The sequence below is a fragment of the Eleginops maclovinus genome, chromosome 18, assembly GCF_036324505.1.
Source record: "Eleginops maclovinus isolate JMC-PN-2008 ecotype Puerto Natales chromosome 18, JC_Emac_rtc_rv5, whole genome shotgun sequence".
Taxonomy (NCBI): domain Eukaryota; kingdom Metazoa; phylum Chordata; class Actinopteri; order Perciformes; family Eleginopidae; genus Eleginops; species Eleginops maclovinus.
Window position 1 is genome coordinate 9,236,948 of NC_086366.1, and position 19,961 is coordinate 9,256,908.

At 42.0% G+C, this 19,961-nt stretch overlaps 2 protein-coding genes across 3 annotated transcripts; both read right to left on the reverse strand.

Annotated features, from left to right (window-relative positions):
* Positions 1–1,422: 1,422 nt before the first annotated feature.
* On the reverse strand, positions 1,423–16,156 carry baz1b (bromodomain adjacent to zinc finger domain, 1B). The gene is made up of 21 exons (XM_063907297.1): positions 15,400–16,156; positions 13,928–14,044; positions 13,015–13,159; positions 12,614–12,806; positions 12,310–12,431; positions 11,949–12,146; positions 11,666–11,854; positions 10,235–11,555; positions 9,761–9,934; positions 9,491–9,629; positions 9,203–9,387; positions 8,918–9,032; positions 8,718–8,816; positions 8,111–8,288; positions 7,623–7,808; positions 7,199–7,346; positions 6,268–6,415; positions 5,607–5,722; positions 4,562–4,701; positions 4,292–4,398; positions 1,423–3,866 (listed from the first exon to the last, which is right to left on the reverse strand). The coding sequence occupies exons 1-21, from the start codon at positions 15,516–15,518 to the stop codon at positions 3,218–3,220; spliced, it is 4,788 nt and encodes a 1,595-aa protein (XP_063763367.1). The 5' UTR covers positions 15,519–16,156; the 3' UTR covers positions 1,423–3,217.
* A 463-nt stretch (positions 16,157–16,619) lies between these two features.
* Positions 16,620–19,019, reverse strand: bcl7bb (BAF chromatin remodeling complex subunit BCL7B b). 2 transcript variants are annotated; one of them, XM_063906315.1, is made up of 6 exons: positions 18,867–19,019; positions 18,290–18,365; positions 18,092–18,179; positions 17,772–17,930; positions 17,451–17,554; positions 16,620–17,280 (listed from the first exon to the last, which is right to left on the reverse strand). In XM_063906315.1, the coding sequence occupies exons 1-6, from the start codon at positions 18,977–18,979 to the stop codon at positions 17,209–17,211; spliced, it is 612 nt and encodes a 203-aa protein (XP_063762385.1). In that variant the 5' UTR covers positions 18,980–19,019; the 3' UTR covers positions 16,620–17,208. The 2 variants fall into 2 exon arrangements, with proteins under 2 accessions (XP_063762385.1, XP_063762386.1); XM_063906316.1 differs by lacking the exon at positions 18,867–19,019 and adding an exon at positions 18,526–18,664.
* Between the last annotated feature and the right edge of the window lie 942 nt (positions 19,020–19,961).

Sequence of the window (19,961 nt, forward strand, 5' to 3'; positions counted from 1 at the left end):
AAAAATACATGTCCACATTCCTATTTCTATTTGAAACATCATTTTATGTTTATTATATCTGAATGCAGCTGTCACCGTGATGGAGCAGTCACTAATCAAGTGCTACGTTTCCACTGACTTTTCACATCTCTGACCTTTCCTCTGATCCATCTTAGCCTCTACACCTGTTGCCAAATTACAGATGGCTCAGAGGCTGTCAGCACTTCGCTAGATATTTCATAAGATCTGGCTGTCCTCTACTTCAATACATCACGGACACACTTCTCATTGTGGCTAAAGTACCAGGACTTTCCAGTGTGTGGTTATCATTGCCGGCACATAGTACCTGTATGGGCGCATTTTTATGGAGAGAGCTCCCTGTAAAAATGTCTCGGACTACTGAGTGCAGCAACACCGTTCTTTGGTTCATACAAAGCCTTAGAAGACAAATTCAAAAGCAGTCTAGTCACTTTAACAGCATTGTGTAAATACTTTTCTTAACCCCACAGGTTTCTACTGACTTCCTGAGATTGTCTTTCTACCGATCAACTGAACGAAATGAAGATACACCTTACAGTGAGCGGTGGAAGGTACATTTACTCAAGGACTGCACTTGAGGACATTTTTGAGGTGCTTGTACTTCCATGAGTGTTTCCATTTAATGCATACTTCATTGCTTTGGAAGCAAACATTGGACTTTTTACACCACTACATTTATTTGTCAAGATCAGTAGCTGCAGGTTATTATTATTAATACAAAAACACGTCAACTAATACATTAAGATGCACTATTTTGGATTATGATACTTGGCAGTATAAAAGGTTATTAAAGATATAACCACCTTTGCCAGCGGTAAGATTAAAATTGTGCAGAATGGGTACTTTTACTTTTGTATTTTAAGTATATTTTGCTGCTAATACTTTTACATAAGTGACGTTTTTAATGCAGGACTTGAATCTAGTATCTCTACATTGAGGTATTATTACTTTCACTTAAGGATAAGATGTAAGTTCTTCTTCCACCACTGCTTACAGCATCAAAAATACAATATAAAATGAATTACAGAGCAAGAGTTGCTTTGAAGGCCATATTCAACTCCAATAAACTTCACCTTTTCCACAAAAAGTCATGCAACAGTTTAAGTTAGTCATCCTCTGCTGTGAATAATGAATCCATTATACTCTTTAATGTCACTTTTGGAGTGTACACACGCATTATTTTAAGTTAATTTGACATCTGTTTGAAGATTAGCGTGTTTCTGAGGAAAGAGATCGCTCCAGAGTTAGACAATTTGATTTTTTATTAAAAAGTAAAATTAGACATCGGGTCGGTGGTCACGGCTAACCCGTTTTCCTCCCTGATCGTTTATCACAAGGTTTTACAGATGGCAGTGACGTCTGTGTCATCAGCTCAACACAAATAAAACAGGGAGAACTACGGTCTTCGTCCATAGCCTTTATTGAAAATTCTTTACATGTGAATCCTTTGAACCTGCCCAAACCCAGCTTTAAAGACTATAAATATATATATATAAAAAAAGGAAGTGTTAAAGACCCTTTTGCAGTTCCTCCAAGAACAAAGAAAGCATTTACAGTCAGGTCTCCACTTGAGAGGGGCAGTTTGTTTGTTGAAATGACAATTACAACGGTGATGTTTACAATTATTAATCACGACAAAACAAATCCAAATTAAAAAAATGGGGGGGGGGGGGGGGGGAGACAATCAGTGGCCAAATGAAATCAGCAGAGGTTGTGAAGAACAAACAGGGGAACAGCACAGCACGGTACAGAGAGAAGAGGGCAAACCAACCGCTGCCTTATCAGTATACATGTGAATACACTGCTGGTATCCTCGTCCCGAATCCTTGCGTTGTGTAGAGGTGATTACCAAATGACTTGTAGAGCCAGTTACAGCAGCACTATAAAGCTCCCCCTGTCCTCTGATGCCCAGTGCACACACACAGCAGTGAGTAACAGCAGTGGGCTAACGGCCCTAACTGAATTACAAAGTATCTGAGTATTCAGAGAGCAGGAGTGGAGCACCATCTGGTGGCTGAACCAGGTCAGGTTCATTTGCCTCCAATGAGCCGTTTTAGACACTTTTAATTCCCTAAATCCATTCAAATGAGTGACTTCAGGTGTTTGTTAGAAATAAATGTACAAGTGACTATTCTGCTGCGACAATGAAAAATAAAATGTTCTCTGCATTGAATAGGAGAGATGTGATTTAACCTTGTCTTTTATTGAATGTGATTAAGAACAAGTTATCATTCACAATACCAAATAAAATGTGCAAAAAATATCAAATATTCAAAAATGCCCATTTTCTTAACAAACGTCACACTTGTTGTTTTTAAACACTGTTTACAAATGTTTATGCACATCATTTTTTTTTTTATAAAGTCTGGTCCTACAGCTGCTGGCATAATAGGTGAGCTTTACACAGGAGGAGTGCAAACTGACGGAGCATTGAGGTACCGGTTCTTTTAAAGTGGCAGGGCACTACAGAGGAGGAAAGGCTGGTCAGCTCTACACCACAAAAAATGTAAAGTCGGATCCCTGTTTTACGAAATATCTTGGCAACAAGAGCTGAGATTTAAACATTTAGCTCTTAAGAGATGCGCCTGCACGTGACCTGCAGTCTCGACCCAGCTGTTTACAATAAACCTGCACCTGGGAAAAAATATTCTAAAACTAGTAAAAAAAACAAAAAAACTACCATGTTTATCTACAGACTGGCATTTGACAATCTTGGTGTCAAGATGCTTAGCAGTACGGGCGATTTACAGGTGAAAGGACAAATTCAGAAGTCATTTAGACATCAGCGCTGTTTTGAAACTGAAAAGATTTCCCAGAGGGTTCCTGCTACAGGGACACCATCTAATACACCGACAACATTTAAGTCAAATTACACTTGTGTGTGAGGTTTCAACTTGGAAATGAAATTCAAATCAAAAAGAGTCTTAAGAGCTACGAGGACCCATCCAATATCTCAAGCGTCTCATTTTTATCGGTTGGAAATGAACAAAAGATCTCCAATATTAAACATGTTACAAATATAAATCAGTTTTCTTTTGCTTTTCAAAATATGAACAAATTCAATAACACAAAAAAGTCCTTCTGAGGTTTAAGTCCCGCTGGCTGTGAGGAAGAGGAGGGCTCTTGATCATTTCTAGAAGAGTCGGACAGACTTTTTAAAGCAAAGAGAGACAGTGGGAAATGAAAAGCACCCTGGACTTCAGGAGCGTTTCTGTCTCTTGGAATGTCGCTGCCGGCTGGACCGCTCTTCGTCGCTGCTCGCAACCCCGGCATCCCCCCGGCCCCCCCGCTGACGATTTTTCCGTGTGTCCCGCTCGCCATCGCTATCCTGCTCCCTGTAATCCTTCCTCCTCGAGGAGCCGGAGGTCCGCTTACTTCTCCTCCTGCCATCATCATCCTCATCGTCACTCTCGCTCTCCTCGTCCTGCCGCCCTCGCACATTTCGGCTTTTCTTCGTGTTCGATTTGCCATTCTGCATCTTCTTCTTCAGTGGTGGTTGCTCATCCTCTTCTTCATCCTCCTCTTCCTCCTCCTCCTCCTCCTCCTCAGACGTTGCAGCAGCTTGGCTGACTCGTTTGCGCGAGCGGCGGCGGAGGTAGCTGAGGCCGGGCAGCAGCTTTTGGAGCAGCTCGGTGAACGACTGCTCCGTCTTCACCATGGCGGAGAGCACGCTGCTGCCCTGCTGGTTGTATTCCTCTGCGTTGGAGAACACCAGCTTCAGGTCTTCCATGAACTCCTGGGCGTTACGATACGAACCCTGGCTGAACTTTTCCAGCATCGTCTGGAAATCCATAGGCTGGGTGATGATGTCCAGGTAGTCCTCCGCCTCCTCTTGTGACACCGGCTCCCTGCGAGAGGAGCAGAGCACCATTAGGACTACAGAATGAGGATCGTAATATTCATGATCTCTGAAGTAATTAAGGTAATGGTCTTTGTTAATTAACGGCGACAAGCTCGGAGTGCAACGCATTAATGGATTATGATTTATTCATGTGTTGAAAGAAACCACCTGCATCATTTAACCTCATCAAGGATAATCTGGTAATATTGTTTCAGAATAATATCGACTCAATAAAGCTCAAATTATATTAAATAATGGGTTTTTCTTCCTGGAACTCCTTTCTTAATGACATCATTAAACATGTTGAATGTACTAGGGATGGGGTGTCCTGATAAGGAATATCGTCTACCCAAAAGAACATTTTGGGTTTCTACTAACACAAGAAATCATATGAAAAAAACCCTCAACATGACTCCAGGGCATTTTGCTCACCTGAAAGGCCAGCTGTAGCGGAATTTCATGAGCTTCTTGAGGATTTCCTCGCACCTCTCCAGCTCCAGCGCCTGCCTGCGCACTCCTGTCTGAGAAGTCTGTCTCACCTGCACACGCAAACACACACACACACACACACACACACACACACCGAACAGTTAAAACAAAACTGATGTAAGCTATGGTCTCTAGATTTACACTGTAGAACGTTATTATAATTAACTCCTGCCATTACATGTGTACTCTTTAAGTCTTCTAGTGGTTTCTTACCAGTTCCTCGATGTCTGCGGGGCTGGTGGGGCCCTGCCTGGGTTTGCTGGTCGGAGTACTGGAAGACGACTGCTTCTTAGGTTTGCTTTTTGAGCTTTTCTGCCGAGACGAAGACTGCTTATTTTTCTTCCGTGGTCTCACTAAAGAAGTAATGAGGTCATCAGTAAAAAAAGGAGAGAGGCAAAGGTTATGGTTATTTTTTCAAGCACTAAAAAGGGCAGTATGTAAGACCAAAAGGAACAGTTCATTTATCACAACAAACATTTAGGCTGTTATTTGAATATCAGTCTCAAACAATCACAATATGTCCCTATTTGCGAGATGTTTGTAAATTAAAAGTTTCAATCAAATTTTCCATCAAACATATCCCAGAGTGCACTGCTTTGGACTATCACAAATATTCCATTCTCAGATGCTTTGCGATCCTCTCTCGAACTACTCTTCATCGATGCATAAAACTTCTTAATCTTTATTCTTGACATGCAGGCTTGACCCGACAGAGAGGATCATCCTGCCACATACTCAGAGTGAAGTCAGAGTGACGCGTGGCTTCAAAGCAGATCCAGACCTGAGCCGGGCTACATGACAACCCCCGGACAATAGGGACAGAGGCTAAAACTCCCCGTCAGCATTCCTCTCATTCCCAACCTGCTGAATCTAGGACAACCCACATTTTCCAAAACCAAACACAAACTGTGATTTTTCATTTTGGACAACTAGATTTATTTATTTTATTCTGTGGACTTAATTTCTGGAAGTCTCCTTCTTTAGAAAAGTAACCCCAGACAAATTGTGGGGTTTGTGCAAAATCAAAATGCATTTTTTTTTTCACAAGGCAGCAGTCATTTAAATACATACCGCCTTCAAAATAAGAATCATAACGGCATTTCAAAATATAATGCACTGATGACTGAAGGATTCCAGTCTGGAATGGATGCATGGACGTCAGAAGAGGCTGGGACATGAGTCCACTTATCCTCAACCTGATCAAAGCCAAATAGTGTCAACAAGCTAAGACAGTCTTCATCTTCTCGCTGATACTCACAGCTGTGGCCCATGGCTTTGTAGTCATTCTCCTCCTCGTCCTCTTCTTCTTCCTCAGAGTCCTCCTCTTCTGACTCTTCCTCATCCTCCTCTTCATCTGTGTCTTGGTTGTAGTTCCTGCAATGTAGAGGTTGCCAATCAAATATGAGTTACAAATAAATCACACTTTGTCCAGTTAGGAAAGATGCAGGATGAACTGCAGAGGTTTTAGTAGATTCAGACAAATGATCATAAACATTGGCTTGACAATATTGGCAAGCTGACTTATAGTAGAGCAACTGCTTTGCCATTTCCCTTCAATTAGAATGCCGGGATCAATTTACAAAAAAACCCGTTCTTTTAAGAAGAAGTGTTGAAAATTGTAAATTAAAAACCTGTATAGGTTATAGACAATGATCATGCTTCATTTATGTCAATTTAAGAGGAGAGATGTCTGTGTATACATGCGTCTAAAAATGTGGCCATATTAGGCATCGATATTTGTGCTGTGAGGGTGAATGCATGAAATGTAGATGCAGGTGTTCCGAGCTAAAGGGTGCTTGTTATTGCACGCAATAATAATTACGTTATTTACTTTTTGTCTGGAAAAAGTACATGAAAGCGCTAGTCATTAAAGAAAAATGTGATCCAGCAGAAAAATAAAATACTATTCTGACGGTTACCTTGAGCGGGAGCCTCGTCGGGCCACAGTGGGCTGGCAGGCCGGGCACAGCCACTCTCCGGCAGGGATGCGGTACAGAGCCGGGCGCAGACAGAACAGATGGAAGGCCTTGTTGCACTCGTCACAGAGGATCAGCTTCTCATCGTCACCTGAAAAATATCAATATATATAATTTAGGACTGAGCTAAGGAAGAGATTTTTTAAAAATGGTTTTACCTAAAATGTCAAATTGTGTCGATTGTGTCTAATATATGTAAATTACTTAGTTTTTTTTGTATACCCCTTTTTACGCCCCCTTTTTTTCCTAGGCTCATATCTTTTTATGTTCTTGTTTATATGTGCACTGTGGGACTGCCAGAAACAGTATTTCCATTTTCTGTATGTATAACACACGTGGAAACTTTGACAATAAAGTGGACTTTGACTTGATATATGAAAAGGCCAGAAACATCTTGTGTATCCAAGCACATTCTTTTATCTCTTATCACTACAGGTTCACCTGTTGGCCTGTGGAGCTGCCAGCTGTGTATGTAGACCTGCCTGACACTAACAGTGGGTTCTGCTCTGTCCCTGTGGCCCTGTCTGGACCTGGGTCTACTCTCCATCAGCTGCAGTACAGATGGGCTCTGCCTGACCGCTAAACCGGAAGCAGAAGCATAGAAGCATAGAAGCGGCGCAACGCTTCACTTAAACTCACTAATCCATCTCATGTTTTATTAGGGCCTGCCTTGATTGGGTGGCAGTAATGGTGCTGTGGTTCTGTTTTGGTGATCTGAAGTGATGTTATTTGTCCCGATATTGCTTTTTCAACCAAAAACGGCAATGCCAAAGAGGCATAATACTCTCAGCAAATAACCTGAGACACCGTTTTTATTACAGCCATTTCCTTTTGAGACTAAATGAGTGAGCCAGCACCTAAACGCAGTTCTTACCTTTCCTGCGACAAACTTTGCAGCGAGCGTTCTCGGCGGACATGTCCCACTTTATGCAAGAGTCCAACATTCCCAGCAGGACGTGCATGCGGGAGAAGGTCTGGGCCTCTCGGATAGCTGTCTTCCACTTTTCCACCGCTGTCGCCACCTATGAGGAGTTCAGACTTGATTAAACTCAGAAGAACTATACATGAATAAGAAGGGTTTAATAGAAGTGCCTATATAAAAGCCCTTAACACGTTTCATGAGCAAACTTCAGCTTCCATATACTATATTTGTTGTTATGTGTTTATAGATATTTTGGAAAATACTCAGAACTGTTGCTTTGTCATTAATAGTCATCACCAATTATGACCATGATGACTTCAACCAGTTAAACAACTGTGCAGAAATCTGAACTTCAACATTGCAACAGTTCTCTTACCCTGGCCTCTTCTGCCAGCTTCTTCTCATCGTCCACCTCCTCTGCTTTGCTGCTTTCCTCTCCTGCTTGCTTTTTCTTCTTCTTCTGCTTGGGGGCCATGAATCCCTGCAGGAACTTCTTGATCACACAGGCCTGGATGGTGATGATGATCTCGCCAAACTCTTTCAAGTTCTCCATGTCTTTCATCTGTGAAGAGAGCATCAAGCATAAGGATATTATTTAAAATTGTAAGGCCTGGTGGGTAACACACACGTAGTGCATGAGCTATAACATCAGTAACACTTCCCTGTAAAACAATATGACTTTATCAAACCCCTTTAGATAGTTAGTGTACAACAAGGCTTGTTAACAGAGGGGTGAAACGGTGCAACTGACACTTCCCTTTTCACATATTTATCTGTCATGCCTGCAGTCAGGATATAAAGTGTATTTCAACGATCACCTGGCCTGGTCTACACATACTGTATGAAGCCAGGTAAACTAATCACCTGATCTTCGATGTCTACGTTGTCCTCCAGGTATCCCAGGCCTCCCTTCTGGAGTCTTGAGGCTATCTCCTGGATGTCACTGCGCAGGTAGTTGAGCAGCTCTACGAAGCCATCGCAGGTCCTGAGGCCCGGTTTGCTCTTACGCGTCAGGTGGACAGAGTGGAGGATGTCCTGGTACCTGAACCGGGGAAATGACAGATTAGTATTCAGTGCCATATTTACTCCATCACTGCTGCTACAGTCTGCTCAGCCCATCTTCTTTTTAGACACTATTTGTCATACTTTTCTTGACTACAGACTATGCAAACCTAAAGGGCTCATTCTAAGGAAACACAAGACAACAGTTCTTAGTTTTAGGTGAAATAACACTAATTAAAACACAAGATATAAATAATGTATTATATTTATGCCAGAAGATCAGATCCAATTTCAAAATTAAGGCTTTTCGTTATAGGAGCTAGAAAGCAAAAGCTTCCAGCAGCACCTGTTGGATCGCTCCAGCAGATCCCTACAGGCTGATAAAACAAGCTGATGCTTCAGCAGTGCATTGGGACTGGACAGACATGTTTGTTAAAGTAGTTATCTCTTATAATGACAGTGCATGCACCTGTTTTGTATCTTGGCCTTCAGTTCACTCTCTCGAACACCCTGAGGATGAAGACTTTCCACCAGTTCCTCCAGCTCGGCCGGGTTTTCACACACAAACCTGAATGCAGAGGCAGAGAACATTTAATGAATGTGTAAAAATGAAACAGATTTTAAATAAATAAATGAAAGAGAAATGGATGGGCTGAAAAAAGTTCTTACCAGAGGTTCTGCCCCTGGTTGGGAATAGTAGTCTCTATACAGATGTCCGCCACTGCCCCCTGCTGGACTCCCTCACTAATAACACCATCGATGCTGCCATCATCCTTTTCAGCTCCTACAACAGTCATTCATCAAAGATTTAAAAAAATAAAGAAACAAAACTGAATAAGGAAAAAGACATTGACCATTGCATATACAAAAGAGTTGCAGAGGAATATTTTACCATACGAGTCCAATATAAGCAAGTATTTATTTTTTCCCAAACATTTTCACACTTGACTGTACCTTGTGAGTCATGATTGGAAGCCGTCTCTCCGTCCTCCTCCTGTTCTACCTCAGCAGCTTCTGCCGGCTCAGCAGCTTCAGCTGGTTTGTCCTCAGGTGGAGGGGTAAAGCTGTAGTCGATGCTCTCATGCACCCAGCCCTTCTCAATGTACAGACCGGGAACCACGTCAGAGAAGAGCCAGTACCTGAACAAAGACACAAAGCAACCATGGTTATATCATACTTCGGTCAATAAATCATTTACATGTATCAGTGTGTCCTCTTTCAGCATTTGTGTTCAAAGCTTACCTGTTATGGTTTCTGTCGGTACCCAGAGGGCTCCTGCGCATGACCAGTCTGGCTTTGGTGATACCGTCCTGAAAGGCCCGTTCTACAGCAGCCCGCTGTCTGCGCATCCGCTCCTCCTCAGCCTCCTTCTCCATGCGCTCTGTGGGAAGATAAACAAGTAGCAAAAACAATTTAGGTATATGGTTTCAAAATGCATAAAATGAATACATAATAAATTGTCTTTGCTCTGAATAACCTACATTATAATGTGTTACTTGCTATAGAGTTTACCTTTGTTCTGTCTGTCCATCTCCTCCTTGTCCTTCTTGGCCTGCATGGACATCAGCCGCCGGCTCTTCAGTGAGCTGATCATGTCCTCGGGCTCCGGCTTTGGCTCCAGCTTTGGCTCCACCTTTACTTCTTTTTTGATCTCCTTCTTAGCACTCCCCTCTTTCTTTTTCTCTCCTTTGAACCCCCAAAAAATATTGTTATCAATTAAAAATCAAAAAGGTTGATGCAATAAATAAAAACACTAAAAATTCTTATAGCTGTAATATTTTAAACTCTTATATGTTGACAATGGATTTTTATCAAAACATACTCAAAATTAAAGAATAACATATCAAATTGCATGAATGTTTCGTGGGTGTAATTTAGATTTTTATGCAGATAAAATAAATGGGAAAAGAAGCAAGAATGGAAATACTAAACCTCTTTATAGCTCAGCACTAAAACCTGCAGGTAGAGCTCTGTGATCCTGCCTACCTTTTCCCTCCATCTCCTTTCGCATCTGCTTCTCCGCCCGCTTGCGATCATTGACCTCCTTCAACATGGCCAGGCGCTCCTTCCACACCTCAGCTGACCGTTGCTGCATTGCGTCGACGTGGTCTTCGACCGAGTACGTCATGAGTATGCGGTGGCACAATGCCACCAGCAGGCTGACCTTCTCCTCGGAGCTCAGCTCAAACACCTCGATTGTCTCGAGCTTTTCCAAGAACTCGCTGGTGACCACGTCATCAAAGCCCCCCAAAGCCCCAGTATCCAAAGAGCCCTGGTTGCTCCCCTCGCCTTGGGCGTCGCATGGTCGCAGGCACAGCCGTGCCAACTCGGACACTGAGTGCATGGTGAGGGGAATCTCAGATAAGGGCATGTCGAGCTCGCTGTAACCTTCTGCCAGCTCGTCCTGCAGCAGCGTCTGGAGCAGCACCACCAGCACGCGGTTCAGGTAGAGGAAGCCCGAGCGTTCCCCGGCCAGTGCTTCCATCAGGGCCACTGCTGTGATGGGATACTGGTCCTCTGGCATAAGCAGCCCTGCATAGCACTGAAGGAAATCCACAACCATAGCCACACTACCGAACAGGGTGTTGGGCAATCCTTCAGGCATGTCTACGAGCTTGAACGTTGGCAGTGTCTTTCCACCTTCGATCTCCTGGTCCTCGTATCTGCGTGATTGTTCCCGCCGGACCAGCATCTCCTTCTCGCGTCTCTCCTTGGCTTTTTCTCGAAGTTTTTCTTTGACTTCCTCTCGCTTTTTCTTCATCTCTTCCTTCTTTTCCTCTTCGCTCATGGCCGCCCAGCGCTTTTTTTGCTCCAGTAGCACCCAGCGTTTCTGCACCAGCTCCCTGAGCTCCTCTGGCAGCCTGCTCTGGTCGTCTGGCGACAAGGTCTTTGCGGCCTTGGAGATGAGGGAGGAAAGGGAGGTCTTTTTGTCCTCCTTGCCTTTGTGCTCCTTATAGTAACGAAGGAGGTGGAGAGCCATGGGGTGCAGTGGCTTCCCCAGTTTCGGTGTACCCATGCCAGTACTACGGGATCTCTTCTTCGGGCTCCCCGCTGGAGTGCTCTTAGCTAGATGCAGCAGAGTCATCTGCTTCATCTTTGGGGTTTTGGGACCACCTTTGCCGTCCTTTTTAAAAGCTTTGAGAACGTTGAGCTTCTTATCGCCGCTCTTTCCAGTTTTCTTTCCTTCTTTCTTGTCCCCGGACTTTTTGCCTGATTTTGGAGTTGAGGGAGCCGATCCTTTGCCTTCTCCTTTCTTTGGAGTCCCTGAATTCTTTACCTTTAGTGGGGAGCCATTCATTTGTATTTTCTGAAATACAGACAACAATAGAACTTAAAGTAAAGTTTGAAAGATATTCTGCATTAGCATCGAGTAGCAACATATCCGAGACATGATATTGTGTTTACAAGCCAGCTTACCTGCATGTGGCCCCAAATGGTCGGACTGAGGGGCATGCCTAAAGAGTCTTTCTTCTTCTTCCTTTTCTTCTCTCCTTTCTCATTCCCTGAATCCTCTCCAGGTGTGTCAGAGCCCTTGAGCCTCTTGCTAGGTTTACTCTCTGGAGACGACAAGCTCTTACGCTTTGCAGAGGGATTCTCTGCTAAAAACTTTAGACAAAAAAACAAACAAGTGTGAGCCAAGAACAGGCAACATTTTAAAATGTAGGTTTTATGAGACAAAAACTGTTGCGAGTAACTGTACCTTGTGTGGATCAAGAAGAAAGTCACTGAATTTGCTTGGCAGGTTAAATTTTTTAACCAGCTCGTCTTCAACCACCCAGGGAGCACTCTCTCCCATACCCAGCCTCAGAGCATAGTGCCTGATGAAGTAGCGCATGATCTCCTTGGTTGGAGGGCGCTCCGTTCTGAAAAGACTGTCTGCTGGGACATCGCTGATCACCTATAAGAGAAGTCGGTGGGATTTAAAATCAACTTTTTTTAAATTCAAACTGTGTAGATCTCATATTTCATGAACCACACACTGCTGGGAGAAGGTTGTAAACCGAGCTCCTAAATATCATCAATAGAAACGTATTGTTCTCTCTGAAAAAGAGGATACTGACCTTATCCTCATTGATGAGCTTTACGTCATATTTGTGAGGAAGGAATTTGGGCATCACCCATCTCTTCCTCTCTTCCTTCATGGCCGTGGGAAGTTTCCTTGGTGAACGTCGTGCTCTGTCACCTGATAGGAAGTGAAACAATATCATGTGAATAAGACCCGTTTTTTCCAAATAAACAGAAAGATGGGTTTAATACTTTAGGTGAAATTAAGTCTAGTCAACATTTTTAAGTTCATATTGGCCTGCACGATTAAAATATCTATTTCCTTTAAACATGTTTTTTTAATGGACAAATGGTACTCACTGAGAGTCTCCCTCCTGTTCTCCTCCTCTCTGGGAGGAGGTTCCTTCCTCTGGTTCTCCTGACTTGCATTCTCCTTGTCGCTGGATGGAGAGTCGCAGGCCCCTTCGAGCTTCTTCTCCCCTGTCTCCCCCTCTGGGTTATCTAGAGGATGAATCTTCACCACCTTCACTTGCAAACTTTTGTCCTTCCCGACCTGAAGAGAACAAGTCTAGTCAGCATCTCAGAACACACCAAGAGGAAGTTTCCAATTAAACATCTGCTACCACTGAGGATGGGTATTGGCTTTGTAATTTAAAAAATATATATCTTCCTTTGTGTATTGATAATGTGTACCTGAATCCAAATGCAAGGTATCATGACAAAAGGAACAAAAACAATAATAATTGAGATGTATAACTAACCAGAAAGTCACACTCTTCATCCACTGCATACTTGGTGAGGATTTCCACCCAGGCCTTTTCAACCAGTTTGTCTAAAGACACCGTGTTGTGGTGGACCATCTCCAGGACGGGCTTTTCAAACCACTTGGGATACTCCTCGTCAAGCCTGCACACAGAAAAGGGTCAGCAGATAGTTTTAAAAAGCTAGAATATGAATATAAAGTGTAAAAAACCTTGTGTCATAACGTGCTACACATCATTAATGCTGAGCAAACAAGGCTGTTGCCCTAGTAGAGCAAACTAATTTTGCTTATGGTTGTAATGCACTCCATTCATAACATGATTGCCTTCAGGCTGTTTGCCAGGACAGGAGCATTACATAACAGTGTAACAAAGGGTTGAGAGTGACCAGTAGGGGGAGTAAAATCTCTTGACTGATATAATTAGCAAGGCTTAAATACAGCCCATGATCCTAAGTGACTTGAGCTTTGGGCAGCTGAGCAATGCTCTGCCTCAACTGTGACATCTGCTTGGGCCAAATGAAGGGTTGGTTCACCTTCGTCTTGCTGACAGCACATACAGTTGAAGTTGGCCTGTAAGGTGATAAGTGTACTAAGAAAGGTCAGCTGAACGACACTAGATTTTATATGGCTGTTTTTCACTGTATCAGGACAAAGGAACTTTCATCAGGCCATTGCAGATTCAGATTCATGGATGACTCAATCACACACCCTCTAAATAGAATGAGAGGAGGAGCACAAGATGTATCCAATCATAGTAAAGCATCAAGCCCTGTGACCTTCACTGGGAAATGACATGGCTTTCTTGACACTACTGAGCTGCTATTATATAGGCTAATCTACATTATAAATATAGGATAAAACAGGATAAAATCCTGTACATGCACACTCAAAACTTTGGATGAAATACTAACAGTTCGGTGACTTCTTGTTCTTCCTCCCATGCTTCCTTGTGTGTGAGCTGACTGCTTCCGGTGCTCTTGCATGTCCAGATGCGCTCATCATACCTCTTCAAGCGTGCCTCATACTCTCTGTAGGCATTTCATTAAGGAAACTACAATAGTCACGTGAAAACAGTTCTGCTTTTTTGGCTATTAGCCTACTAATTACAAGCAAGACTAACAAACAAGGTGCATTGTTAAAATGTTCTGTCACTGATGATAGACATATTAAAATCTTAAGTTGAGGGGGCACCATCACAGACAGGACTTCCTCAAAACAAAATAAGAAATTAAACAAACAAAAAAGTTTAGTATTGTACAATAACAATGCTCAGTAGGAAAACCGTAAGGGGGGCTAGGAAGGAACAATGGTGATGATAGAAGCTGGAAAAGAGTCCTGGCTACCTTAGCAGTGTAAAAACAGTGAACACTGATATCGGTTTTTGATTGGAGCGAAACGTTTGACTGTGTTACCTTTGATTATTGAACAAACTAAAAAAGTAAAGTGAACCATGTGTTACTACATGATGGGAAAGCCCGGAAAAGTAGATACGAGGCCTGTGCTTCTCATAAGCTATTCAAGAAGTGATGATAGATTGAGAAGTTAAAGGTACCTACATACATTAACATCAATAATATAGTCATGTCGCTGCAGGATTCTAAATATACCAGAAACTAGAAAAACTCAGGTTGCCATTAAAGGCCTAAAGTCCACTTTTCGTACTGCGTGTCACGTCGAACTGTCATAATGTTGCTGACAGTTAAGCACCTCTGACGTTCTGAAGTTTTCAAACAAACACCAAAATAATTGGGTTAAGTTACCCAAATATTTTGCCAAAACAAAGCTATGTACCTAAGAGCGCTGCTTTAAATCAATAAACAGTTGTAAGTCGGCTGTTGCCCTATCTTCTCAAACTTGAAAACGTAAATGTACCGGTTAGCCACCAGGCTAGCTAAAGCTAACTCAAGCAGCCGAGCAACATCCTCAGACGACGGGCTATTGTGACATAATGGGATACCTAACGTTAGCAGCGTGCTAGCTAACCCGGCTAGCATTAGTAGCTGACAGCAGGGCGGTAAAAGCTGAAAGTGAAAGGAAGCATTTTAGCTACTCATTATATATAACTAAGCAAAGGGAATTGTTAAATGTGTTATACAAATACAATATGTGTGGTAGAATGCGTTATAGCCACTTAGCTAGCTACAATGACTTGATTAGCAAAGCGGGCTGAACATTAGCTGTACACTGTGTACATGCGGGGGAATATCAGCGTTTAATGAGGGGAAATGTCAGGTACCATCAAATAAAGTATGCAAGCCAGCTCTTCAGTCACGTGCATATGACTAACAATATGTTATCATAATTTAAGCCAGATAGTAAAAACCACATATATTAAGCATGCTGGATGGCTCAATAAGAGCATCAGCATCATGTTAAAGGATACTCTTTGTTCCTGAAGGCCTCCTTGGTGCGCTCGATGATGTAGACCTCCTCTCCCGGGCCTGGTGGCTCGGCTAGCGGCTTAGCCAGTGGGTAAGGTTTCCGGCCTAAAAGCGGTGCCATTTCAAATCCACAGATGGCACGGGTGCCAACGGTACAGTTGTATCTTCTAGCAATATACTAGCACAATGATTTACAATAATATGACCTTAACATGTATGCAGGTGTCCCAAATATTGTCGGGTTACCGCCGGCAGGCCCGGCACTCAACGTGTAGCAGCTAGCTGACTAGCTAGCAGGCTGGATTGCTATCTCGTTGCAAAACAATAACAGTGCGCGTCTTGCCATCCGCCTCATCTCATCCTTCTTTTCTCCCCCAGTAGCGGTGCCATGCTGGTTTCACGCAAAGATGTAAAACAGAAGCAGGACTTGACTCTCTGTAGAGTTAGTAAACTTTTAGCTCCTCCGGATGAACATGAAAGGATTGCAAACCGCACCGAAATCAAACTCGCGGCAACAGCCAAAGCTCAGTTCAGCAGGAGGTCTGGCGCGCTGTACAATCCCAAGTCTTTGCAACTAACTAGGCCTGTTCGCGTCAAATCAACTGTATTTGCTGAATGTTCGTACAGTTGGAGCTTCTTGTTATCAGGAAAGAATAAGCAAGTGGTGCAAAAAAGTAACTTGAATCAATCAAGAGGTTAATTCCTTGTTGAAATGGCGGGAGTTTCTAGTCCACCGGTACAATTCCGTACACTCTCATAACTCCGTTTCCCCGGCAGCAGGCAGCGTCGCGAGAACGTCCCGCCCCCTTCAACGATCATTGGCTCCCTCAGTAGAGCGTCTTCATCGAATTAATCTTGTGGCCTGTCATTGGCTGGTTTGGCATGGCTGTCAAACTACACTAACCCTCCAAACAAACCACGCCCGCATCGAATATAAATGAGACTAGAGGTCAGCTGATGACAATAGATGATATGATCTTTTTGACTTATTTATACATAAACCCATTTCAATATGTTGATAATGTATTGGTTGAAAACTGATCAGACATAAATTCCTTTTTCAATAATTGAAATCATTTCTAAACCCTTTGTCTGGTCTCCATTTTGAAAAGGTCTGTTTAAACAATAGGCCCTACCTTAGTTATTACAGTAATTGCCACACGATATTATCGTAATGCATAGCGACTTTGTAGTAACAATGAATGAATGGATTGATTGGAAATTAATTGGAAAGTAGCATTTATTATGGTGTACAACTGCTTAAGTTATAAACATGGGCAAATGATATCATAAATATTAAGAAAGCATTTGTCTAGCATGTTGTAAGCCGAAAGAAGATCTGTTTCAGAAAGGATGTTGTATTTAATACAAAATGGCACATCTAAACATTAATCTAAAGCTACACATTTAATACCTTTTCAAAATGGCATGTAAACCATAACAACAAAGCAACAGGAAATTTAAACATGCAAAAGTGGAGGTTGAACGGCATAAAGAACAAATGAAAAAAATAGTACGTTGCCACAAGAGCATGTGAATTAAGAATTACAATACATATGCTTGCAGTGGCAGTGACTTGCCACACAAAGTTCAGAAAATCCTCTACATTCATTTCTGAAATTATTTGAAACGGCAGACTTTAAAGACCTTTAAAAGTAAACAAGGATTTTGCAGGAAATCCTTTTTTTCATTTGCTTGAATGTAATATTTGCGGAAAATATGTCAAAAGAATCTTAGAATCATTTGAAGGCTTGGCTAATCTGACAGAGGAAAGGTATCATGTGCATTTTGACAAAATGATTGTAAATGAGCTATCTCAGTACAGCATTTTCTCCTGTGCATATCTTCTTTAAAGGGGGTGCTCCTGTTTCATCCAATTCCTCCTGTTGAATTAAAATATGGAAGAAGTTACTAAAACGTTCACAAGGTTAGAAGCAATACTAGTTGAAAAAAAACATAATCTTTTCCAAAATATAACAGACCCCAATGATTGAATTTGTATTCTTCTGCATTTTTATTTAAGTCTTCCTTGGTTGCATTCCAAAAAATATACCTGTGCGTCTGGGGTGCTCCGTCTTATGGCTCCTGATGAAAGAAGGTCTTCCTTGATGAGAGTGGGAGGCTCATCAGCCCCCTCCTGTCCTGAATGTACTGGCTCTGCATAAACAAGAAAGGATGGAAATGTATCCTCATGAATGCATATTTGACAGTGAAGGAATCCATAGACAACACAGGAGCCAGCAAAGTGTTATTCCAATAATTATTTCCACTGCTCTACCACTATTACCACTAGGACTGATTCCATTGAACATTTAAAAATAACAGAATACTATGTTGAATTCAGTGAAAATATGTCTGAGCGTCATCCACATACCATCCACACTCTCCTGGCCCAGCATGGGTGGCTGAGAGTCTTCAGTTCGGAGGCTAGAGGTGTGTGGAGGGCTGACCTGCTGCGAGCTGGAAGTGCTGGAACTGTTATCCATTTTAGGCTGGTAGACGTCCGACAAAAAGCTCTGGTTGCTGTTTTCATCTGAGAATGAGAACACAGGAGTTGTGCTTAACATCAGGTGACATGGTTTTATTTATTTTTTGTTGGATTTGAGTTTGGATGCATAATGTTCAGGCTTTTTGACACGTCATTATGCATGAAATTGCTCCATAATGGGTCTTTTTCAAATAGACACAACTCACCAGTGAAATCCAGTAAAGAGTTGGTATTTTCCAGGACCACGTCTTTCAGTCCTCTAGCATCCCCACCTGTAGATTTGGTCCGATATATCTAATAACAGGGAGTGGATTCAAATAAATTAGGCTTTTGACCAGATACATTAAAGTGAATCCCTTAAAAGCTGTACAATTTTTTTATTTTGTTACGTGGCAGACCCTTACCTGCTTTGTTTCTGTTACTGGCACCCACTTGAATATGCGTAAGGATGTGTCTCCGACTGTCACCCATTTCTTCTCCCTGTAGATGAAATTAGTTTTGCTTATTTTCGAAATGAGTTTTTTTTTTAAGGTCAGCACCATCTGCTTTAGGAAAGCATTAATTTGTAACATGACATAACAGGCTTTACATGCTCGTGTCTCCTCTGTCTACAGCAAAAAAAAGACATATAATCAAATACCTTACTATGCTAACTGACATCCCTCGTTAGCTTTACATAAGCGAGAAAATGTAATAAGGATTGGTATCATGATGTTCATTAATGTCACTGTTATGCGACTACGGGACAGTCGTCTACATTACGGCGCGCAGCGTGTGAGGCTGTGGCCATATTGACAGCTCTCGGCGGAAAAAAACTCAGATAGCTCCGCCCCTGCTGTCAAACCGGGGCAATGATTGGTCAGTAGCTCTGTCAATCATCCAACTTTTCCGACTGAAGTTTGTTGAGCGACGCAGCAGATAATCAGGCTACAGTCTACTAATACATTTCCCTCCATATTGTCCCCCGGACAGCTTACATACCATTTGCGCACCTTCTCGATGGCTGCCAGGACCTTTTTAATGTCATCTTTAGCCCGACTTCGGGTCTCAGCACGGCCTGATCGTCCCGACATCTTGATGCTGTTATGATTCATCTACAGATGCATCTGAAAACTTCAAGACCAAGCCCCAGTCCTCCGTTACACTGGCAGTCTCGCGAGATTACAACGTCTCATTTTTTTTGTGGGTTTTTTTTGGGTTTCATTTTCTTAATGCTCATACTGTATTTACTGTAACTATTGGATGGGCAGTCCGTTTTTTTAAATATAATTATATAACATGTTTTATTTTTTACAGTGCATTACATGTACTCATATAAAGTGATGGTATGTAACCAAATAGATTTAATCAAGTAGTGTACTAACTACTATATAAAGTAATTGAAATGACATTACCTTTACCAGCTGCAACATTCAGGTAATGATCACTGCAATGCATCGATATTTTTTAATGATGATAATATTATTATTAATAATAAATCAGTAATATATTAAACCTTATTATATATGTTTACCTTTAGTAAAAAGACTGCATTCAATTACAGTATTTATGTATTTTTCCATTGTGAAATTGCATGGTAATACTTCCAGTGCACAACAATACTGCGATATTGGAGCGTGACTGAGTACTTGCTACCGTATTTTAGAGAGATTCCTCAATAAGTGTGATCCATACAATGTTAAATATCACGTCAAAAATATAATGTTTATCATAACTAGGTCCAAGAGGGTGTTGTTAAATGTCTTACCAATACAAAGTCTAAAGTCCAAGAGAGAAGCAGGAAATCTCTATTTGCCACAGCTTAAAACATAATTTTCTGTCTTTTTTGGATGAAAAATATTGTTTCCTGTGATTAGTCGATTAATTGTGGCATCTCTACAATACCTGTACTATAGTTTTTATTGTGATTTATGGTATTATGCATTAAACACTTCCATCTGTTCTTTCTCCTTTTACTCCTGTATGTTTCGAATAAAATGTGCCTTTCCTACTGTGCGACTTTAGACAAAAGCTGTATTAAATTAAGTTTGGACTCCTGGTTCCCATGTTTGACCAACAGATGGTAGCCTTGAGTTG